This window comes from Fringilla coelebs (assembly GCF_963513975.1).
Source record: "Fringilla coelebs genome assembly, chromosome: 1".
Taxonomy (NCBI): domain Eukaryota; kingdom Metazoa; phylum Chordata; class Aves; order Passeriformes; family Fringillidae; genus Fringilla; species Fringilla coelebs.
In genome coordinates, this window is record NC_140028.1 from 8,593,149 (window position 1) to 8,618,409 (window position 25,261).

General features: G+C 40.8%; 2 protein-coding genes across 2 annotated transcripts in view; one reads left to right on the top strand and one right to left on the bottom strand.

Annotated features, from left to right (window-relative positions):
* TG (thyroglobulin) overlaps window positions 1–25,261 on the bottom strand; it is a gene marked incomplete at both ends in the record, with an annotated part of 146,768 nt that overhangs the window by 43,221 nt on the left and 78,286 nt on the right. The window contains one exon of the mRNA XM_084219567.1: window positions 20,795–20,994. Coding sequence (XP_084075693.1) covers window positions 20,795–20,994 — 200 coding nt within the window. The remainder of the gene's footprint in view (window positions 1–20,794; window positions 20,995–25,261) is intronic.
* On the top strand, window positions 137–15,943 carry SLA (Src like adaptor; the record flags this gene model as incomplete). Its single annotated transcript, XM_084201200.1, has 7 exons — window positions 137–197; window positions 6,023–6,122; window positions 9,379–9,465; window positions 10,838–10,941; window positions 12,501–12,632; window positions 14,566–14,698; window positions 15,635–15,943. The coding sequence occupies 7 exons, from the start codon at window positions 137–139 to the stop codon at window positions 15,852–15,854; spliced, it is 837 nt and encodes a 278-aa protein (XP_084057326.1). The 3' UTR covers window positions 15,855–15,943.

Genomic DNA, 25,261 nt, shown 5'->3' on the forward strand with positions numbered 1-25,261 from the left:
CAAAACTGTACGAAATTGGAGACGCCCAAACTAGGTCATTTCTCATCTGTTGGCACAGCAGGTGTTATTGTGATGCTAAATTTCAATGTCTGCTTTGATTTAGTTCCGAAGAACTCTGACGGAATTAGCGAGCGCAATGGGAAACACTGTGAAAACTCCAAGAGCATCTGAGGAAACAAACACGCCGAGCCAAACGGGTAAGAACTCCTTTCATTCCTTCAGGAGAAAAAGCCGCTCGCGGTTCGCGATAGACTCAGCCATGTGTCGCTCCTCACCCGCCTGACAGGAGCAGGCGAGTGCCTGGCTGCTGTGGCAGAAGGAGGGCATCCACCAGACAGTGCTTATATTTAGCGACATTTTAGCTCATTTACCAAGAAGCACTTTAATTAAAAACCCCAAATGTTAAACGTATTATTTGCTGGTGCTCCTTGAAAGACATTCCTTCCAAATCAGAAAGCACTGAAACACCACTTCAGAAACCAGGAATGCTGTGTTTTGACATAATTGCATGTGATATTTTATACAAATTTATACTTGAAATTTGGGGTTCCTTCATTTAAGGTTAAAAGTTTTAATGATGTATTGCATTGAACCTTATGTCCATCCACTCTCAGATAACTGCATTAGAAGTAGCACACATCTGCCCTCTGAATCCACATGTGAACAAATCAGGTTGCAAATCCCTCCCTGCCCTTTTGAAGGCTGGTAGAGGTCATGCACTGGAGGGGGAAAGGAAGAGGGATTTGGTGATCAGCTACTACAAGCTGTGAGTGAGTGGGTGGAGAGCCAGTAGTGCCTCAGCCCTCATGGTGCACTAATACAGGCGGCTGGCACTAGAGCTGCAAGAAATCACTCCCCAAAGTTGAAGAGGAGAAAGCAGTCTTGGTTTTCTTCCTTTGGGTTTGGGGTGGGCTTTTTAAGTAGGTTTTTTTGTTTGTTTGTTTTGTTTGTGTTTTGTTTTGTTTTGTTGTAATTTTGGGGTTTTTCCATCAAAGATTTTCCAATTGGGCTCCTCATTATTATAGGGATAGGGAATCAGCCTGGTTTGATTTTTGCTGCAAGGAAACCCAGCCCTGCTCTTAGTATGGCTAGGAACTCACTGAGATGGGCAGCCTTGCAGCCCTAGGTCATAACATAGAACATGGAAGAGGCCAAAATCTACTCAGCAAATTGCTAATTTCTCTTTTTTTGTTGTTTTTTTTTTGCTTTTTTTGTGAAGAAAAATGCCTTATGCTGATATTCCCAACAACTGTTGACAAATACCACATATGAGCACCAAAACAGAGACAGGCATTCACTCAAAGCAGGACCTTGCTGATGAGCAGGCCATGGCTGTGACCAAGTTTGTCCTGGCTAGATCCTAAATCCATTAGGATTTAGAAGGGCTTAAAACAACTGCAACCCTTTCTGTGATGGAAATATAACATAGCCCTAAAACATACCTCCACAAACATTGATAGCACAGCGGTATCAACAGGGAAATATCCATTTAGGAGTTCAGGACTCAGTCTACTTGAACTTTCCTACACATCTAGCACATCTAGAAAGGGGTGTTGTTAGTCCTACCTGACCTCCTGCTACCACCTGGGGAGAGAAAAAACCTCTTGCAGTTGCAGTGGCACTTGCCAAGGCTGTAGGGATGTTTCAGACACTCTCACAACTGAAATTGCACCAGATACCCATGTTTAATCATCCAAAGGCGGGGGGGGGGGGGGGGGGGGGGGTGTGTCACAAAAATGAAAAAATGATCAGTGATAGAACACCTCTCCTATGAGAAAAAGTTGAGAGAGCTGGGGTTATTCAGCCTAGAGAAGAGAAGACTCCAGGAGACCTTGTTGCAGCTCTCAGCACTTAAAGTGGTCTTATAAGAAAGATGGGGATGGACTTTTCAGTAGGGCTTCCTGTGATACAACAAATGATAATGGTTTTAAGCTAAGATAGGATAGATTTAGACTCAATATAAGGAAAAAAATTCTTATAATAGGGATGGTACAATACTAGACCAGGTTGCCCACAGAGGTTGTAGATGCCCCATCTCTAGGAACTTTCAAGGATGCAAGGTCGGAGCTCTGAGCAACTTGATCCAGTTGAAGATGTCCCCAGTCACTTCAGAAGGTTGGACTAGATGACCTTTAAAGGTCCCTTCCAACACAAACTACTCCATGATTCCAGGCTTATCAGCCTGAATAGCTCTTTGGATCCATCCATCTCTTAGTCGGGATCAGACCAGTATGTTTCATAATGGCTTAGATGTTGCTAATGAAAGCTGGGAATACAAACATCAGTACTGTCATCCAAATCCAATGAAAAAATGAACCTGGTACCAAAGTGTGTGTTGGGGTTCATCCAGCGAGTTTGTATCTGTTTGCCTTCCTGAGCAGATCAAACTCCAAATCACATCACAAAACATTCCACCAAGCCAGGAAGAGACCTGATTTAAATGAGGTGGAGGATCAAATCCATGGATATTCAATTTGAAATAGTTATTAGGAGAAGTAGGTTTGACAGTGGCTCATTTCAGGAAGACTGAATAAAATGAAGGACTGAAACAGAAGGGAAAGAATGAAAGAGTTTGCAACAAAAAGGGGGAAGAAAATAGATAACTGCAGTCTGCAGACTTGGTCTGCAGTGCTCAATCAGACCCCTATGAGCCCCTTGTGCTCTGAAAGCAAAACCTTGTGCTTTCCTGAGCACCAGTGTGCCAGTCTTGGCCCTGAGAAAGGGAATAGTGCATAACCTGCATTTCCCAAGGAGGATTTGGACCCCAAAGGTAACTGCACCCCATCTGCCCGCACACTGCACAGGCATTCCTGGCACAACCCAGGGACTGATGGCAGAATGAGCAGAGCAGCAAGGAGTCATCAAGGGCTGTGAGCCTCTCTATGTCCTCCTTTGACACCCTGAATCAAGGGTTAATCCTTTTGGGCTGCACCTGCACAAATCTCAGTTCCCAAGCTTGGGTACCAAAGTGTGACTCTGCAGCCACACCTTGTGGTGCTGCACAGTTTCCCAGATGAGTGCCCTCCTTCACCCTCTCTGGTGCACCCTGTGCCATAAATCATATTTCTGCTGGCCAGTGAAGCTGGATGATGCCTGGAGCTGAACTCCAAAGAGTTCATTCCCACTCCAGACATGGACCACATCAGTGTTCAGCACAGCAGATTTTTAAGGGCAATGACCTGGATCTGGATGCTCTGCCTATGCTCTCCCTACTCTCTAATAATGCTTCACTCTCCATTCCCAATGAATAATTTGAAGGATACAATATTCAGTCTCACACTTTGCAAGACGTGGGTGTGAAGACATCTAAAATTAGCATGTATTTCACATTCATTTCCTATTCCTTAAAAAACCACCCAGAATTAACACCTGATGCAGTGGAAACGGTTGTGCTTCGATCTTTCCGCTCTAACTTTTGAGTTGTTCCAGTTCAGATGTAACCTACACTTGCCCTGTGGAGGAGAGTTTGTGTTAGATAAACTCAGGCAAATCTTTTTTCTTTTACATCTTGAAAGTGTGGGGAGCTCATCAGATGAAATCTGTTTGATCACTGTGAAATTCAGGTGTGGAGAAAGCGTGTAATTTGTTTCGTTCCTGTTTCCAGGCCTTTGTGTTTGCAAGGAGCTGGCATGGGTTCTGTGAAATGTTGTACAGCGTGGTGGAGCATTTTGCATGACCAAAAAACCCAGTGAGGTTTGACTTAAATACCAATCAAAACAAAGAGAAGAAGGAGGGGGCTCACTCCTTTCCTTTCACTTTAATATAATTGTATGTAGTTTAAGAGGTAACATTTGCATGGACGTGGAAGATAACACTGATATATCCCTTCCTTTTCAGAACTAAAAATTACATGCAAAATTGAAACAAAAATTAATATAAATATGAAAGTGTAAGCAAAGTAACACAGGTCTTGCTAGAGTAGACAAAAAGTCACCTTCCCCACAGTGCATAATGAAATGCAAATGACAGTGCAAAGGAAGGAGAGTAGAAAAGCACTTGTTTTCCACTCTTTCACTATGGAAGCAGAATATTTATAAATACACCGCATCATTTTTTTTAAAAGCATTGCTAAAGTCATTAAGCTAAAAATAATTATGTTCAATGTAGCATTACATGATGTTTTATAACCTGCAATGAGAAATTAAGTGATGGCACTTTATCCTCATTTTGCTATTTTTAAAACGCACCTTCTGGCCTGCATTTCTTCTAGTAGTCCTGGGTAAAGATTTTGTTTTGACAGAAAAGACTCAGTGCCAATGCTTAAGTGTTATTAGCCTCAGGTTCTAAGTAGCTTCATAGAAAGGAAGGTGCCACTAGATTTTCTGTGAAGAATAAGGAATCCATCAAAGGCTTAGCACAGAATTTCTTCAATAGGATTAAACTATGTGTATGATAAGTTATATTTGACTAATCACAGTGGTTGGCTGTACTGGACTAGTCCTGTTTAATTCAGTGGTGTTAATCAACTAAGAAAAACATGGCAATATCAATATTAAACATGCTCTCAAAATAATCATAGAATGGTTTAGGTTGGAAGAGATCTTAAAGATCATCTAATACCATTCTCACTGCCATGAGCAGGGTTGCCATCCACTAGATCAAATTGCTCAGACCCCATCTAACCTGGCCTTGAACACTTCCAGGGATGGGGCATCCATAACTTCTCTGGGTAACCTGTTGTGTTTCTTTCCTTCATGTTTCTTTCAGCCTTTTACAGTTATCTTTATGAGTTGTTTCTAAGACCCTGAGACAATAGCTAAAAACACAGAGCATTCATTCAGTGTGTTGCACCTACCTTTCTCTCAAAAGCTGTCTTTCTTAAAGAGAAGTTGGCAACAAATCTAAATTAAATGAGAAAAAACTAACAAGATACAGAAGTGTTTCTATCTCTCTATCAATTTCTTTCTTTCCTACCCTGAATTCACACCCACTTTTGCACATGTTGGGCTGCAGAGAGTGGGAAGTATGGAGATCAAACAACCTCTGCAAATATAGTGCTAGATGGTGCTCCTAAGGACCGGGGTGCTGATCCCGGTGGAGGGAGAGGGAAGTTCGTCTCCCTGTGAGATCATGGAGGGTATGGAGATGTGCAGAGGAGGGAACTGCTTCCAGGAGAAGTGCAGGCAGTGTATAGCACTATCCCTCTTGCCAGGACTTGTGACAAAGAGCTCAAAACACACAGTGTGACCCATTTCTGAACCTCCCAGCTGTCAGCATTTACTGGGCACCACAAATTCCAGCAGGATGATTTCATGTTTGAAGATCCCAGTCTTGTGTGTAGTGCTCTACCCTTCAGAAACCCAGAAGACTCAGCATGTCCTACACAGGGTGCAAGTTTCAGATTCATCCCAGCTGATGTAAAAGGTCTTCTCATCTCTTTGCTGACCTCAGCTCTGCAAATTGCCATTTTACAATGGTTCCAACTTAAACACCCCTGTGCCTGTTTTCTGTCACTGAAACTCTTGCATAGTCTCCATGCAATGGTGAGAACAAAGTGCACTGGCTGATCATCAAGCTCCTTTAAAAAGTGATGGAAATGGGCAACAACGACCCCACTCTCGTTTACCCTGATCTAAACTACCACTGAAAAGTATCAGTGGTGTAAAATTATGAAACAATTCAACATGCATCTTTTCTTAAATCTAATGCTACAAAGCTGTAGCTGGAGGCAATTAGAAACAGTGACATTAATCAAACTGGGTTACTTCCTAATACTATAAATAATAAGTAGTTTTTTAGTTTCAAACTGAATATGTCCTTTAAATACGGTAATTGCTAGAAAAAGTGTTCTAAATTTAGTTGCTTACAATTAACCACATGGCTTTTCATTTCTAGTATCTTCAAAGTCCTTTAATAAATCTATAGATTTTTCTTTAGCTCATTATGTTTATTAAGTGACATTTCAGAGATTTTTTTCCCCCATTTGACCTACTACATAAAATCTATCATACTTAAAGAAAAATCCATTTTTGACTCCGAGCACTACCTTGTTTTAAGTGACCTTTTCTTTCTTCTTCCACAGGTCAGGAGAGTGACTTCCTTGCTGTTCTCTATGACTATCCTTCAGCAGACATAAGCCAACCTATATTTCATGTAGGGGAAAAACTACGTGTGCTATCAGAGTAAGTTGATCAATTTCTTTTTAAATTAGGGTTTTTTTACAACTGAAACAAAGCTCTGTTTTGTGCACCTGGCCCAAACTGGACGCAATTCAGCAAAATGGACTGAGTTTGGAATTTTCAAGCAAGGATGCTTAGCCATAGTGTAAATTTCCATGTAGTTTAAGGATTTGGGATTACATATGGTCCTTTGATCTATACATTTCTCTTAGGTTTCTCAAGCTGGATTCAGACTCTATACTAAAATAAGACTCAGAACAATTCTGCTTTGCAAAACAATTATATACATATATAAATGTAATGGAAAACAGAGTAAGAGCCAAAATAGTTTGAATCACATAGAAAAGGAAAATCACCCTGAATTTCTTTATGTCAAGTGTGCGTCATTTTCTCTCTCACCCTTTTTAATCCAACAACTCCATCATGATTAAGTCTTAGAATTTCATCCCAATTTAAGGCAATTGTTAAAAAAAATGTTTAAAAAGTGTGTGGGGGGGTTTCTTTTTCTGTTTTTTAATGGATTCTGCATTTTCTTAGTGAGGGAAAAAAAAGAGAGATTTCTCAACCAGTTCCGCTCAAAAAGTTTAAGAGCCCCAGAAGTAAGGAAGCTTTGGAGCACTAGCTCAGACTGACCTTAACCTTAGTGCAGTATTGCCAGACACAAGAAGGAGCACATGAACAAAAAATGGAAGCCAGCAGCCCTGAGGTTCTTCTAGACACAGCCTGTATCAGCACACAGTGACCTCCTGGAAGTTACTTGGCCCCACAGTCACTACTTGCACTGCTCAAAATGAAAGGAAAGGTTTCGTTTTTGCAGCTGGTCGAGCAGATGGATTCAATGGGAGAGCAGACACATTGATATCAGAGGAATCCTTGGAGGACTTCTAAAATAATTTAAAAAACTCAACCAAATAGTGAGATGGCTGGAGGAGATAAGTAGTCAAGAGAAGCATCAAAGATGACTGATGAATTCTCAGACTCTTCTCCAGGCCACCATGACCTGCAGTGGCCTTTGTCATCCACAAGACACAGGCCTTAGAGGACCTTTGGTCTGACCCGGAATGGCTGCACTTATGTTCTGCTGACATAGTGCTTTCTTTTCCTCCCTGAACCTAAGGGTCCCAAGACTCAGACAATACCACCAGATAAATTTTCTGCTGATGGAGAGCTCCTCTAAACCAAGGGGATTCTTCTCTGCCAGCTTCTAGTAGTATAAACCTTGCTGCAGTTTGCAGAACATACATAACATGGTACAACAACTGCTTTAGCTTGGAAATTCCAGCTCAAAGCCTCACTCTCAGGTTTCATCAGCTACAGGCCCTCACACACCACAGGACTGCCTATGCCCACATCAATGGGAATTATATGTGCGGCATATTGTATGTACACATATGCTGCAAAGTAAAATCTACTGCAGGAACAACTTCTGAAAGAATAGGCTTTGGCAGCAGAAGTTTTTTATATGTTTGTCTGTTGTGCAGTGAACAAGGGCTTCTCCTGATGGACAAATTAGATCCAAAGCAAACCTTGATGGGAACTTTCCTCTTAGTTTGAATCATGAGCTTGTTCACAGATAACAAGACAGACCAAAGCTCTATGCAAACCTCAGTGTCCTGATGAAGGACCTGTTCTCCCCTGCTGGGGTACATGCTGATGTCAGTAGGAACTGTTTGCCTGCACCTCTTCCTGCTCATAAGCAGCAATTCTTTTTCTGAAACCATTCAAAGTAAAAGTCAGTAAAAAAGAAGCTGTGACCAGAGCACAAGTGATGAGCAGTCACCACAGAGGAGTCAGCACAAGCAGCAGCTTTTCAGTTTCTTTTATAGCAGCAGCTTTTCAGCCTTCTACCAAAGTAATAATGTGTAGTGGCAATCAGCCCCACCAGCCCTGCCAGGAACAGGACATATGGCACCTCCATAGGAAATGCAATTCCTCACAGATATTTGTGACTGCTCTGGGTTGGCAGATTTCTATAAGCACCACTGGCACTCTTTCTCACTCTCCACACTGGTTGGGCACCTTTCATTACCAGATGAACTGCATTTGTCTGGCAGCAGTCAAACCAAATGTCCTCCAAGACTGACCCCAATATACATAATTTCTGTAGCTCCTTCAGAAGGAGAGATGAGCTGCTTTGGGATTTTAAATCATCATTGGGATTTTTCAGGGTTAGTAATATTAAAGTTTGGAGGGAGAGAGATGACAACTCTCTCAGTTTTGGGGTTTTTTTTCTTATTGCAATTCTTGGTTCTCTCTAGGGGAGTTCTGGGAAAAAAAGGACCAAAACAATCTAAAATTCCTAGAGATAAATTCATTTCATCTGGAAAACCAAACCCAAAACTTCCCCTTTTTTCCTCAGCACAGACATTCTGGACCATGGTCCCAGAAGCCATAACTCATGACATTTAACCTAAGTGATTTCAACTCAGCTGTGCTGACACACACTGAGATTCTGATCTACATTGTAGACATTATTTTGGGAGCATTTATATGAATATCCACAAAACCAGCATTCAAACAAGACACAGTTCCTTGGATTCAAACTCTTGAAGTGAAGGTGAAAAGAACCCAACAGTCATCAGGACCCTTGCGCTACAACTGAAGCTTTGCAGCATCCCTGTGAAAATTCTTGGTACCCTTTATTGTTGAAGGGATTCAAGAGTAAAATTCGGAATTCAGTATCACAGCACTAACTAAAGATTTATTGGGGAAATACCTATGCCTGCAGCTTCAGCTACAAGGTCTATTTGATTGGAGTCTGGTCTGCAGCTCGTGGAAGACAAGGAAAAGAGCAAACCACAAAGCAGGTTCAGTTGGACTGACAGCCTGTTCCCAAGCAGACAGGCTCCATTTCCCAGATCCTCTCTCCTGGTGTTACAGGGCTGTCCAGACACAACACACTCAGCTGTAAACTGAATATCTTGGACACCAGTACAAGTCTAGCTGTGGGAAGGCAGAGCACAGCATGGTTTAACCACTGAGTATTTATCCTTCTTCTTTCAACTGCAGAAAAATTTTTTATTACTTACGTAATTTAAATGGAACAAAGTAGCTTATTTCTGTGTCCACATTTAATTCTCAAGAAGGTTTAGAAATGGAACTACTCTAAATGAAACCAAAGAGGGTTCCTTTCTGAATACACAGTTTCAGAAGCACACACAGAAGGTTGCAGGCTAGTCTGTGTAACTCCACTAACTTCCACATGATGAGAAGCTCTGAAAATACATCTGAAAATTTCCCTTCTCTTGCTTTCACACAGTGAAGGAGGCTGGTGGAGAGTCCATTCCCTTACAACAGGTCGAGAAAATTATATTCCAGGAAAATACGTAGCAAAGGTTTATCATGGGTGAGTAAATGCATTTCTATAGCCTTTCATCACCACATTTTTACATATTCTCCTCTGATTACTGTGAGTCATAGTCCAAAAAATGCCAATAGTGACTTGGCAGACAGAAATTTTATTTATTGACAGTCTAAAAGACATCTTTTGAAAATTGAGAACCTTAAATCCACATATAAATTTAAACTAAGTGAAAAGGAAAATCCTTCTTTTAAATGCTGGAAAGAGCCAAAACCACCAAAAATCACATATAAGATACTTAATATGCATCTGTTGCATGGACTGATCTCTAACTTAAAGACATTGATGAAGAGAGCCTATTTAGAATGGATTTTTAATATTTACATAGAGTAAAATTTTAGCTAGGTTTGCTCATGGAAAGCAGGCCAAAAAGAACAAATAGAAATGCTAATAAGTCATTCAAGAATGTGAACTTTTTCACTGGATGAACTAAAGAAATTTCAGAGATTTCTTGTTGCCATAGACACCACTCAGGAGGGGAAAAAAACCCAACAAAAACAAACAAACAAACAAACAAAAACATTTAAGCACAGACTTAAAAGCTTTCTGGGAAATGTTTTAATATCTGTTTAATTTTAAGGATATGAACTGTTAATGTCACTGCAAACTATGCAAGTGCTTCAATTTTAACATGCTTTTACATCCTCCTGAAACAGCAATGCTTTCCCAAAGGCAGGGCACAGATGTGGGGTAATGGAAGCTACTGTCTGAAACTTCAGTGACAGCAGACTGGATCAAACACATGAGAACAACTTTAAAATAGAATTCCATTCTGTTCCATAAGTCTAGAACAGCTGAGCAAGCCCAGGTGCACGGCAAGACACTGGCTGTGGCAAAACACAGCGCTGCACCAAGTTATGGGGGAAATTTGTAGGACTAATTCCACTTTCCCTTATCCACAAAGCCCATTAACTTAAATGGTTGGACTGTTCCCTAGAAGAAGCAAAATAATTGCAGCCTATTTGGGGTTTATTTATGATGAAATTTGGGTTTAACAAAAGTGGTTTAAATGAAAAAGAGAGATTTAACTAATACCACAGATGTCATCAATATACCACATGAATCTGTCCCCAGCAATACAGATCAAAGCAGCTCCAAAAGCTTTGTTTTCCCTAATAAGTCCAAACATTATTACTCTTCTCTTAACCTCACAAAGGTCAATGGAACTCAAAACCAGCAAAATTTTCTCCATAAACTGGGGAAATATGCCTGAATATAGATGAGAGAATAACTATAGAAGCCACAGTGTTATTTTTGCAGTCACTTTTCCTGGCTAATGCAGCACTTTCACAGCCACATGCTGCTCACTGTTTCACTGGTGTCCAAATTTCAGAATTTGTTTTTTCCTGCTTCACAGCTGGTTATTTGAAGGGCTGGGAAGAGAAAAAGCAGAGGAACTTCTACAGCTGCCCAACACCAAGGTCGGCTCCTTCATGATCAGAGAGAGTGAAACTAGAAAAGGTGAGACAATACAGATTTTTTCCCTCTGGATCTCAGGCATTAACAGTTTTAGAGCTCTTTAATTCAGTTCCTGTCCTTTTTCATATGGACCAGTCCAAAACCAGAAAAGGTACATAATGGGAAGGTGAAGGCACCCAGTGCAGTGTGCCAGCCTTTCACCTACTGGAAACAGGGTTATTGATGACCATGGAAAGTTCCACAGGAATCAGCACAAACAAGACACACTTGTTTAAACACTATTATTTACTTTGGTTGCATGCAAACCTGATGAGACAGTGGGACTTTCAATGAAGGAAAAGTCACAATTTTGCCTTTGTCCACAAAGGATTGATTCAAGAAGGTGTGAAATGCGCACCAAGTAGACGGGGGGCTGGATAAGTGTTTACTGTATAAATGAGGGAGGTCTTTTATTTATTCAAAAAAATGACTGGCCTTCAATTTTATTTTCTTTCTTTTGCTACATGGGAATTATACTGTACCAACTTTATACTATTATTTTCTTCAATGGGGACACAGAAACAGAATCATAGAATGTCCTGTCTTGGAAGGGCCCTACAGGGATCACTGAGTCCAGCCCTTGACCCTGCACAGGACCACTCCAAGAATCCCACCGTGTGCCTGAGAGCATTGTCCAAGCCCTTCTTGAACTCTCTTGGGCTGGTTCTGTGACCACTCCCCTGGGGAGACAGTTCCAGGGCCCAAAAACCCTCTGGGAGAAGAACCTTTTCCTGCTATGCAACCTGAACCTCCCCTGACACAACTTTAGGCCATGCCCCCAGGTCCTGCCACCGGTCACCAAAGAGATCAGTGTCTGCCCCTCTGCTGCCCTGCTGAGGAAGCTGAACACAATAAGCAATAAGGTTTCCCCTCAGTCTGCTCTTCTCCAGGCAGAACAAATCTCCCATGTGCAACACACTGTCTTCCTTTACTGAAGCACCAGAACACATTCTAATACCATATAAAGATAAAAGGGAATAACACATCATCTCTTCTGACCTCTTGCATACCACAGGCCACAGGCCAATTACTTTCTTAATATCAATTGTAAATTCAAAGAAATTTAGGATTGGCATTTAGTCCTTGCCAATAAATGCTGCAGAACAACTCTAAGCAAAGAAACAGAAAAATCCAAGCGGCCTTCTCCTGCCATGACTGCAGTACCAGGTCTCAGCTACTGCATTACTCAAAGCTGTACACAGAAGAGTACCAGCCTGTGAGTCTGATCTCCCTGTTCAGTGCAAGGCAAACAACTCTGTGAAGGCCTATTATTTCCTTTATGCCATTTCAAAAGATCCCATGCCAGCAATTATAAAGGAAAAGCACACCAGAAATTTGGTTGAATTTAATGTTGTTGAAATTAAATTCAACCCAAATCTCAGGTCATGTTATATTTATGTATATCTATAAAGTATAATAAGAAATACAAGATGGCCACTTAGGTTTTTTCAGCTATTTCTGAGATGTTTTGATTAATGTCACCACAACTTACAGATACTCTATTCTGCTACAGATACCCAGGCAGCCCTACTTTGGTGTAATTAGTTCTTCTCTCTCTCCAGGGTTATATTCCTTGTCAGTGAGGCACAGGCAAGTGAAACATTACAGGATCTTCCGCCTCCCCAATAACTGGTACTACATCTCTCCACGACAAACCTTCCAGTGCCTTGAAGACCTTGTCAATCACTACTCAGGTAAAAATAAGTGCAGAAAAATCATATTTTCCACTGGCAACTGTAAAACTATCTATCAAAGGTCCAGAACAATCAGTTTTGCTTATGTCCAAGACTTGCAAATACCTTCACAGAACAAGCAATGGAAAAAGTTTTGGTTTATACATTTTACTTCATTTTTCCTCCTAAATAAAAATATGCTGCCCTTAAGAGTATAACTAAAATCAATACAAGAACTCAGCTAAATAAGGCCAGATAGGCTCTGTCTGTATTAGTGTTTTGTAGGATATTGTATAGCCATGTCAATAGCACTGTTTGAGCCAAACACCAGGGTCTAGGGGTTCCCTAAAGAACTTCCAAATGCAGTTTGGAGGTCAGCACAGGTCAGGGATTCCCAGACCCTCCCAGAGCACACCTAAAGTCAAAGTGTGAGCATACAAAAATGTTCAGCTGTACAGAAGCCATGTACCTGTAGATCTGGGTTCCAGAGACAGATTGCAACTCCTGGCTGACTCTGTTTGTCAACACGGAGATGTGTACCATTCATTTATTTGCCATTTAGGCAGGCAGCTAGCTTCAGGGCATGCAACACCAGGTTCTCTATCCACATTTTCCTAAAGAACCACTCCAGCACATAACCTTATCTGCAGTAGAAAATTTTCAGAAACGTTTTAAGCTTCTTCCCTATCACTGTAGCAGAAGTGCATGGCAGGAATTTATCAGCAGGGCTTGTATCAAGAGGCTCAAGCTGTTAGCTCAATTGCAGAGTCAGCTGTCACTATTACTAATATCAGTCCCGTGGATGAGACTTTTTCAATGACAGTTTTCCAGATTTATGGGAATTTAACCTGTGTCAGAAAGGTAACTTGACAAACAACACAGTTAAGTGGCACAGTTACTATGTACCATAATGAGAGTGTTCTAAAACGAGGAAGGAAATTGCAAAGAACTAATTGCCTAAAAGTTACAAGAGAACAATAGGTTCTGTGCTTTAACAAGCAAGGGTACTCTGTAATTTTAAAAATGTGAAGTTACCATACCTAAGTATTTCACAAGTGAAAGAAAAAGTATGATGGCCAAAGACTACACTGATAAACTGAGGAGAAGAATCATTCACATTCAGAACAAGCAAATGAAACTTTCAAGTCCAATGACATAAAGAGAGTAAGAATTTGGACAGGAGATAGATGTGCATTAACATGTTAGCTAGTTGACACCTTTCACCATTTAGAAAGAAGGAAACAATTGAAACCTAAAATCTGGGCTGGGGCAGAACTCAAAACTTGTAACAACTTACTCAGTTTTACTTGAGTTATAGGTGTAAGAGGAGACATAGTAAGATTTAGGTCTCCTCCTTCCCTCACCATGAGAAGATACAAAATCTCACTCTGAAATAAGACTCAGAGTTGTAGAACACCAGCATTTAGCTGTGATGTTCTATACTTGCACAGAACAATACCTGTGATGTTCCTAGCGGAGCAAGAAGAGGGTAGAGCACGGAAACATTGATGAAGGTAATACGTGAACCCAAATTCATTTCACACTCATGTTCCACAGAAGAGTGGGTGTTCACACAATCCAATCTGATCTTTTTTACACTCTGTTTGCATGGCTGAGACAATAGGAAGCAAAGCAGAACTCACTGAGGGCTCAGAAAAACTGGGTTTAGTTTTCTGCTCTGTTAAAAAATTCCTTCTAGTCTTTGAGCAAGTCACATTGTCTTTCTGTGTCTCAGTTCCTCACTTGTACTGTATGAAATACACCCAATGAAAAATTAAAAGGCAAAGGTATGAGGAAAGGAAAAATTAAGCCGTGTTACTGTGTCCTTGCTGAGAAGGACACACACAACTTTTCACTGCTGCTGCTGAGTCCAAAACTGTTTATTTGAGCATGCACCAGGGAAAGAAAACAGTAAGCAAAGATTAACTGTCTGTGTGTTCATTTTCCTGTTCAGAAGTTGCTGATGGTCTCTGCTGTGTCCTTACAACACCCTGTCTCACCCAGTGCACTAACAACAACACCGTGATGAATCCAGTTCCTCCTGTGGTGATGCGGAATAAAAATTTCAACTGGAGAAACATTCACAGGTACCACATACAGCACAGGCTGCCAGAAACAACAGGGCTGCTCCCAGCCATGTGTATACTTGTATTTGCAACACAGAACACATAGCTATTTATTTCCTTCTAAAGGAAATAAAAAAGCTGTTTTAAAGCTTGGACAATCTGACATCAAGCTAACCCATGAAAACTGAATGCCTAGCTCTCTAACTGATAATCTAGGTTTTAACTTTGAAAGAAGCATTGTTAACATCCAATCATTTCTCCTATCCAGCTATCCATGTGTTCAGTCCCTTTGGGACTCCTGAGTCCTTTCACCAAGGGGCAGGAGTGAGAGCTGGGCCACAAAGCCCAGTGACATCCACCACTGCTGATCCATCCCCACTGATGTGCAGGGGCTCACGGGGGAGCCTGGCAGGCAGAAGTGGTTCCCCTCTCTTCACACATCCAGGAAACAGCACAGGTGTAATGAACACATTGTCTAAGAATAAACCTTTCCTGTTGTGTCTCTCTCGACACACAGCCCAATTCATGAGATTTCTAATATCACAACTGCCACAAGAGAAAGTAGGTCAGGTTTCAGAAGCTGGGGAAACAGCCACCCTCAGAAACAAAAGCACCTTTTACTTTTGAAGGGTAAGTTTCCCTTCACTGCTTTCTTCACAAAATATTCATGTGCTTATGAAGGCAAGAAAATTTTGTGCAGTATTGAGGTCATTTTTCCTATAGATTAAGAAGAGAATATAGATGATACTTCTTTCCCAAGTGCCAAAAAATATTTATATATTACTGTTGTACTGTTTTTTTGAGAAATGCTAAGCGACAGAAATGCTCGGTGATTTATGAGGCAGAAATGTTTTTATACAACAAAAATAACATTAGTAGGTTTAACAACTGTTAATATTATCCCAAGAGGCTCAGTCCAAGTAGCTGAAATGGTAACAAAATTTTGTTCTTTTAAAGGCTGGAGGTGACTGAAGATACCGAAAGCCCCCTGGCAGCAATGGATGACTCTTGCCTCAGCTATGGCCTGAGGGAAAGCATCGCTTCCTACCTCTCCCTAACTGAGGATGACAATGCTTCTTTTGCAAGTGCCAGAAAGAAGAAATCTCAGTCTCTCATATACACAGGGAACAAGAATAAGAGTGCCCTTCACTTGCCACCTAGATACTATGACAACTAAATACAAGACAAACAGGAAAGAGCCCCAAACTGACGAGCTAGGACAGAAACCAGAGCATCCTGTGGTCCTGCCATCCTTCAACAGCTGGGAAATACAATCTGCTAAACTGGTGACCAAACACCCGCAGTGCTTCTGCATTTCCTCTTCTGAAGATCTTCTCAAGGGTGCTATCACAGCCACAGCATGTGCTGGGAATGTCCCCAGGGCACCAGAACTGGTTCACAAGCAGGATAAACTGAGATAGACTCTAAGCCACAAGCCAAGTGGTGCAGGTGACTCTTCAGCAGGGGCGATGCCCAGCATTGTACAGAGGTGACTGCCTAGGGGAGAATTAACTGCAGCTCAAGAACTTATGTCTGACTGGTGTTCTCCACAAGGCTGAAAGCCTTCTTTGCAGAACCTATGTACACTGAAAAAAGAAGCATTTTTCTTTTCAAGATAGACTTATCCATTGTCGTTGAGAATGGGTCAGAGAGACAACAATAACCCCAAGAAAGTATCTAACATCCAGCATCCAAGAAACACCTGATTATAGTGACTCCATACTTATCTTTTAGGAGAAAAACTTAAAATCACTGACTTTACAAGTAGCATTTAACTCACTTGCTGGCAATGACCCGCGGTGTCATAAAATAGTCACAAAATTAAGAACAGGCTTAATTCACTGAGAAAAGCAGTTCCTACTTATACCAGAGATGGGAGTTCAGGCATATCCAAACATGTAATTCAGCTGCTCATAGTAAAGCAGATAAACAGAGAACAAAGTGGGGTTTAATTGAAAAGTAAGATGTGATGATGTTGTACCTAACTGCAAAGGTTGGCTTGCAAAGGTGTGACCTTTTATGTGTACAGGGAGATATTTTAACTTTGACTTCTGAAGTCAGCCACATATTTATGTATAATATTTATATTAATAGCAGCTTTTAAAATAATTAAACTAAGGGAACAAATCAGTAACAGTGAATGTTAGATTTTTTCTAATTTCTTGTCTGACAAGAGTTATGTCAAATAGCAATTACACTTTCCATCAAATCACTTAAGGATTAGAGGGTGTTCTGAAGTTTCATTTATTTTTTGTACTGGTATGTACCCTTTTCTAAGTCATAAAAGAGCATGCAGCATTTTCACAGAATTCACAGAATCACTAGGTTGGAAGAGACCTTCAAGATCATCAAGTCTAACATATGTCCCAACACCTCAACTAAACCATGGCACCGAGTGCCACATCCAGGCTTTTTTTAAACACACCCAGGGATGGTGACTCCACCACTTCCCTGGGCAGGCCATTCCAGTACTTTCCTTTGAACCTGCTTGTGATTGCTTTCTAAACCAAGCAATCACTCTTGATTGAGTGTGTAAAGTGCTGCAACCTATGCTCTCAAGCTGAGCTAGTTTCAATCCAATATTCTCTTGTACTTTTTTCCACAGATTTGAATAATGAAGGTTTGGAGAAATAGAGAACTGGAGAGGTCATATGTATATACACACACATATATATTTAATCTCTAAACAGCTTTTAGACAAATGTAGGTGCTCTTTAGACCTTGTATCAGGTCATTTGCACTAGCAAGAAAGGTTCAGAGATCAAAATATTTCACAGTCTGTTTAAACTTTTTTCAGGACTTAAATGATTAATATAATTTGGCTGGTAAACATTGAACTCCAAAAGGCAAAACACACTCAGGAACTCTAGGCATTTGTACAATCTGATTACTGTTACTGATAATCAATACATTATGGTGACTGCATTTTATCCATGAAATGTGTATGGGGAGCATTTCAGATTTCTAAGTCATGACTTGTATTTATTCATTAAAATAATATTCAGTAGTTACTTTGTGCTGCTTTTAAAAAATGGGAAACCTGGTGTGCAACTAGTACAATCAGCCAGCCTTGCAATGCCAGTGCCAGAAGGTATCTTGGATGGAAGGTGACAAAAGAATTCCAGAGCCCACACAATTGGCAGCACCCAGACACTCTCTGTGAGAAGGGGATAAATGTTCTGACATTGACAGGTTCAACAATCATGGACCAGTTCAGTGTGGAAAGGATCCCCAGCATCCTCTAATCCAACCCCTCCCTGCTCCACCAGGGCCACCTTGAGCCATTTGCCCAGGACCATGCCCAGGTGGCTTGGGAATGCCTCCAGAGATGGAGACTTCACAACCTCCCTGGGTGACCTGTGCAGACACTGTCATCCTCACAGTAATGACATGATAAAGGGACAAAAAGTAATTAAATGTGCCATAGGAATGGCTGGATTTCACAGATGGTTATGGGGAAATTCTGTGAGGTCTGGCCATTTTTACAGTTAATTGAAAGACTTTACTGGGGACCTTTTGGGAAACGGGAGCTTGCAAGGGATGACAGCCCCCAGGTGATTTTATACAAATCTGACACTACCTATGAAATGGTATCATGAAAAAAAGTAACCAAGAGAGGTGTTTGGTTTGTGTGAGTGGGAATGAGACTGGTAAAGGGAGAGAAAAAGGAGATGGGAAAAGGGACACTAAAAAGCAGCTACTTTACCAGGATTAGGGAAAGAGGGAAGAAAGGGAGTCGAGCAGCTAATTTACCAGGATCAGGGATATTTAGGGTCCATGTCAGAGAGCCCTGCACCTGACTGCAGTAGAAGAGCAATAAACCTTCTCTTTGGACCATTGTCTGATCTGCTTCCATGGCCAGGAGGGACCTGGTGTCTTCCCTTGAAGAAGGCTGGAAGCTGCCCTTGGCACCCACCAGGAATGCCTGGAGAGGACACCCAACACAGCTGCCCTCTGCAGCTCCCTGCCATCCATACCATTGATCCAGTCACCTACATCAAAATTACACTGGTAAATTAATTGAGTGATCAAAAAATGAAGTCAAATGCCAGGCTAATGCTCTTAAACCATTTAAAATAAGACCAGAATTACAGATAACACTTATTTCTAATCCTACCACTGAAAGATTAAATAAATTCTAAAAAAATCCCCATGATAGCTTTGCACTGATTTTGTTCAATCTGTTTTCAGATTTGTTCCAAGCAAAAGCTATTATAGGGTAGACACAGAAAACTCAAAAGCATTTTGCTATTTCAGGTGCACATTTTCTAGTAAAGAAAGTTTCATGCACCACTCCTCTCTGCATGCTCAGGAACAGCACGATGCATAACAAATACAGAAACAAGGAGCACAAGGCTGACTTTTGCAGAAGAGCTCTATTGAGGCATTTTCCCTCAGGAAATGTATATCTGGTATATATTCTCAGTTTCGTGATTCTAGTCTGTGTGCACCTCCTTTTTTACAGTAAAATTAAAAGTACTCAATGATTTTAGTGTCTTTGAACAAAAACAAGACACATCCGTCTACAGGAGATATAAGTGAAAAACCAACTTTGGCACCACTTTTAAAAAAAATCAAGTATGTTTTTAAGCTACCAGCTACTTCTACTGTTGCTTGCTTTTCATTTTGTCAGTGTATTTCACAAAAAAACTAAATCCACTCTGAGGCTGTCAGGATAAATAATTAACACTACTCTGAAATCTCAAAATTAACACTACCCTGAACTCAGTGGAGATGCTGCTTTTGCCAAGACAGTGGTCTGCACAGTCCCAGGAAAAAAATGATATAAACAATAGAAAAGTGGGAAGAATTGGTGTACCTGTCTGCTCATTGCATTTGCCACTGTTTCCCATTAATCAGTGTTCTGCTGTAGGATAAAGAATGAGTTTAAACTTATAAAAGAAAATACATAACATACTCTCCAGAAGCAACAATAAGCAAAGAGGTCCTTGCATTTCCCTTCCCTAAGTGGCTCAGCTGTTAAATTGCACTGTGCACAGTTTTCACAGGGTCCCATCCTCAGCCATGTCAGTAAGAGGTTTGTGACTTCAGAGTAGGAGGAAACAGAGAGAAAAGTACTCTGGGTCTTCTAGAAAATTAAATTCCATGTCAAGAGCTGACTAAAAATCTAGGAACTGTGTGAGGAATTATCTGATAATGACAGAAAAAAACAATTAATAAGCAGCAATTTTCAAAAACTTCCTTTGTCTTCCCCAGTAGAGCCATGCAACTAAAATAAACTTGTTGAGCCACAGGGATACAAAAGCAAGTTATGTTTCCTGAAGCCAGGACAGAGTGAACAACAATTAGGTACTGAATTAAGATGGCACTATATTCAAGGCAGCATTTTATTTAATTGGGCCCCCAGCTTCCTGAACCAAGAATTCTATGCCACTGCTCACTGTTCCAAGGCAGCACTGCTAGTAGAGCTCATTTTGTCCAAGTACCATTTATGATGGATATATAAACTTCCTCTGGTGATTAAGCCTCATTTCAGAGCACACTGAGGCTGTGAAGATAAATGGCAGTATTGATGCTGACAAAACTGATATCAGAGTCCTGAGACTCAACACAGGAAAGGCTGTAAGGATATGGATCACTTGGAATGACTGAGGAAATGGTCTAAGCTGACAGGAAACAAGCCCATCTGTAAACTGATGTTTACTCTCTGAAACTTGTTTTTTTCTTTTAAATGAAATCTGTCTTAAGATTTGATAAAAAGACTGGATACTTTAACATGTGGGAGCTTGGCTCATCACTTTCAGGGTCTGAAAGCTGCTGACCAACATCAAATGTATGGAATGGAAACTAAGCTGTTGTACCTCCAGATTACGAAACAAGGTTATTTATAAAACACACAAAAAACCACAGTGACGAAAACTGGATTCTTACTATGAGTAAACCAAACCCCAAAGCACATCTCTTGTACATCCTGGCGAAGCATCCAGCTCCTGAAGATAACAGTCACAGGTGAGATGAAAAATAACTACAGCAACAACAGCCCTGGCAGGGTATGGATGAAATAAAACCAGCACCCACGCGCTGCAGCATCCTCATCTCTGCAGCAACATCCTTTCCCAGGATGTGCAGGTGAGGCTGAAGCAGGAGTGAACTCACCATCAGCAGCAGCCTCCTGAAGAGCTCTGTGCCCGCCGTGTCCGTGAGCAGGTGGGCGCTGGCGACGTCGGCCCCGCCGCGCGCGGCGCCCAGGGAGACGCGGCCGGGGTCGCCCCCGAAGCTGGCGATGTTCTGCTGCACCCAGCTCAGAGCTGCCAGCTGGTCCCAAAGGCCAGCGTTCCCTCTGGCCTCAGCAGAGCCTGGTGGAGGAGACAAAGCACGGCTGAAAAGAAAGCTAGAAACATTGAAGTTTGGGTAAATGTTAAATTTTTCTCAGCTCTTGCAGATGAAACTTGGCAAAACTGATACCAGGGTTTAAAAGTCTGAGGTGGTCTCTTCCAAGGTAATCACTTTATACAGTGACTCCATTTCAGTTTTTACCACTCCACAGGGTGGTCCTGGGGGGGCTGGTTTGCCCCAGGGATAGAAAAATAACACATGAACTTCTAAGCTTCATTAGAACCCATCATGGCAGGAGATGACTCCAGGCTCAAGTATCCATACATTTAGACATAGGTTTCTTTTTCTACATAAGTAGCTCAATCTTAAAATGAATTAAAAACAAACAAAAGAAATCTGTGTGTGTGCCAAGCTCTCAAGCTGGAAGGGATCTATAAGAATTACTGTTTTCCTGGAGTACACCTGATTGCATGTTTCCTTCCTACATACCTCTTACACTTGCCCTGCCTGACCAATCATAAATTACAACATCTTGAATTTCTTTACACTCTTCCAGATATTATTTTAAAATTTTTAATATTTCTGTCTATATTCTTTGAGATTGTCCTATGACTATCAAATACAAATATTATATAAATATATATGGTAAACATAAAAACAAACAAATAATCATGTTCTTCTCATACCTGAGTATGACCACCTACTTTTCAATACCAGAAAGTGGCAACTTGATATTTTTCTTAATAAGAAACTAATGCTGAAAGCATCTAATGATGCAAGAATGTAGGTAAGCTTGATTTTATGTCAACAAAAGCAGAAAAAAGTAATTCCTCCATGGTTTGTAAAAAAAGGAACAGAAAATTATTATTCACTGTCTGCTTCTTTTTAATCCACAATGAGCCATTCATTTTCAAAGTTTTAAAATTCTTCACATTTAAAACTTGGAAAAAACCAAAACCCCACAGGATAAAACAGAAAAGCTGTGAATAGAAACACAGCTGAAACTATTTGTTTCTTCCACTGCCAAGACCAAATAGTACAAGTTTAAAATAAGGGTAGGTTCAGAAACTAGTGAATTAAAATTAACAGAGAGTGGAATAGCAAGATGCTGCTTTGGGGACAGGTCTTAGGCAAGGAGCAGTTTAAGTGTACATCCTGTAGTGAATACCTGAGGTAACAAACACACCAGTTTGCACAGCAGAATAAACACAGAGGAGAACAGATTAATGGTAACCTTGCAGATCTGAGAGGTGCCCACACTACAATAGCCATTGTTAGGAACAGCCTTTCAGTAGGGCAGCCAAAAACTCAATGACCCAAGAAGCTATGACCTATAGCCAGTGTTTCAGATGGTCAGTCTAAGCCAAACCAGTGAAGCAATGGAGGAAATAGTTCCCCTGGTTTGTTTTTACTTTTGTGATTTTTTTTCTTAGTTTTTCTTTTCTTACTTTTCTTTTAGTTTTGTGATTTGTTTTCTTAGTTTTTCTTTGCTTTCTGGGTTTTTTTTTAGTTTGTCCCCCATACCATGACCAGTTCCCAGAGCTCTCAATCCAGCAATAAACCCACTCTTTAAAAAGGAAATCTCATTTTAAGGACTTGCTCCATCCCCATTGAGTCCACTCCAAAGGAAGTGAAATCATAGTCAGTCAGGTTGGAAGGGACCCTTAAACCATTGAGTCCAACTGCTAACCCAGCACTGTCAAATTCACCACTAAACCATGTCCCCAAGTGCCACATCTACATCTTTTTAAATATTTCCAGGGATGGTGACTGAACCACTGCCCTGGGCAGCCTGTTCCAATGTTTTACAATCCCTTTGGTGAAGAAATTTTTATGTGCAGGTCCATGTAAATGTTTTAGCCACACAATCTGCCTTGCTTTCACTATACTAAACAAAAAGACCAAAGAGGGAAATATAACCAGTTCCTTTCTCCCTGGCAAAAACCACAGCTGGGTTGTGAAATGTACCACACTGGAGAACAGATGCATGCATGGACCTTCAGAGGAGTTAGACTGAAACAAACATGTCTGCCAGGAATCTTTTCCACTGCCTTTTTGTAAGAAAAGATCACATTCCTGAGGACCACAGGACGCTGAAAAGAAACCAGAGTCCTTGTGTGCTTCCTTCTGTTATTACTAAACAGAAGAAGAACAATAATGCTAAATTAAAGCATGAAAATCATTCTGGTTTATATGACTTCATGGAATCTTTAAAGAATAAAACCTAAAAACATGACTGTCTTCTCCAAACTCTTGCAATCCATATCACAGGAAACTCACCCTTATTTTTCTGGACACAAAGGAAGAAGTGAAGGCATTAGTAAGAAGAAGTGAAGGCATTAGTAAGAATAAGCGTCACTTTTTGCAACATTAATGGGTGATAGCAAATTTAATTAAATATCTTTTATGTTTAGAAGAAAGAGAGCTCTTTTATTTTTTGCAAAAGCCCTGCCACTGAGAGACCAGAAGAACTATAGAACTAACAAAAACTCCATCCAAACAAAAGAAAATCTTTTGTTTTCACTACCCTTCAATTCCTTAAAAATCCATTTAACTCCTTCCTTTCTAATTTGTTTTGTAATTTATAGCAAATCAACTTGAGAGAATTCAGGACTTTGCTTACTTGGACAATCAAAGTAATATTACTCACAAGTTCATAACTTTTATTTCTAACTGTAGGGCCTTCTAACAGCCCTGCTGTGAAGCCCTGAGGGTGAACTCCTGCTCCCTTTGAAACCCATGGCAAAAGTTCCAAAGGACCAGGTGCAGGAGACTGGAATGTTTATGGTTAATGATATAAATAACCACCCATTTGTTGTCACAGCACCAAGCCTGACAGAGTTCAAGGTGTGTTTGGACAACTTTCTCAGGCATATGGTGGGATTCCTGGGGTGTCCTGTACAGGGCCAAGAACTGGACTTCAATGATTCTTGTGAATCCTTTTCAACTTCAAATATTTTGTGATTCTAAGACTACAATTTCCCCAAATCCACACCATGGTCTTCCCAAAGAGGAAGAGGCCAGGAAAGATGGAACTTTTCCCTGACCACAGCTCCACAGTACAGAGAGCAGGAGAAGGTCCCCAAAAAGTCATGTAATGAACCACCTCTATCTGAAGGTTTGCAGGAATGCCAACCATGCACACCAAGGCCATGTATTGACATTTTGGGACATGCAGGCAGAACCCTGTGAAACAGAGACCAAATAATTTTCCTAAATTATTCATCATCATAGAAATACTGCTGCATCATATTCAGCCCAACCAGCATTTTCCACTTGGGAGGAAACCTAGGTGAGGTTCACAGGGCTGAGGAGGGTGGTGTGGGCAGTGCTTGTCCTGGAAGCTCCCACAGCTCATATCCACACTGCATTTGGCTCTAAACAAAATGAAATTATTCCATCACTTTCATAAAAATTGGGTTTACACTCATGAAAACAGTGATTTTTTTTTTCCTCTTGATACGCCCATAACCAGATTCTTATGTAAATAAGTAAGGATCTTGTAGTGACAGTTCTCTATTTACAGAATAAAAGAGACTTTGCTGTGAGTGAGCTTTTGACAAGACAATAAACAGAGAAGGGAAAAAATAACCAACAACTACAGCTGTAATCTCAAACCAGGCAAAATCCACCCAACATCACTAGCATTGAACACTCAAAAGGATCATGAGGCCAAGTATGTAGGTCAGATATTTGCAAACATGGCAAATATGACATCCTAAAAGTTGTAAGTGTATTAAAATGCCCACTAAAGAGAACAAGGATTGCCACCAGACTGAAACAGAGCTTCACTTGCAGCTGTTGCATTTTCTCTCAATGGCTCTTGACCTTAAGTTCCCCTGCCCCAGGCAGAAGTGAAAGATAGTAGAAAGGTGTTCCCCACTTGCTTAAAAAGGCAAGGCTAAAAAAAAGGCAAAATGAAGAAAATAATCCCCAAGACCAGATGGCACTACCCCAAAGATTTAGGGAGATTGAATGTGTGTTTTCATACCTCTTTATACAAGACAAAATCCTGTTTGTAATGGGAATTTGAATAATTTTTAATGATGATTGGCATTAGGAGAGCAAGAAATCCTTTACATTGGAACATGGGGAAGGGTTGCAACACAGAGCATGCAAATGTTCAGTCACATCCAGGCCAGTGCAGATTCAGATTAAATGTGGCAAGTCCTTCAGAGAAGTCAGGCTCAATTGTTAGGGAACCAACCAACTACCTTTGTGCCTTACTTTCCATCCTCTCACATCCTTCTTACCATGAACCTGCAGTTATCTATCTCTGCCTCTTCC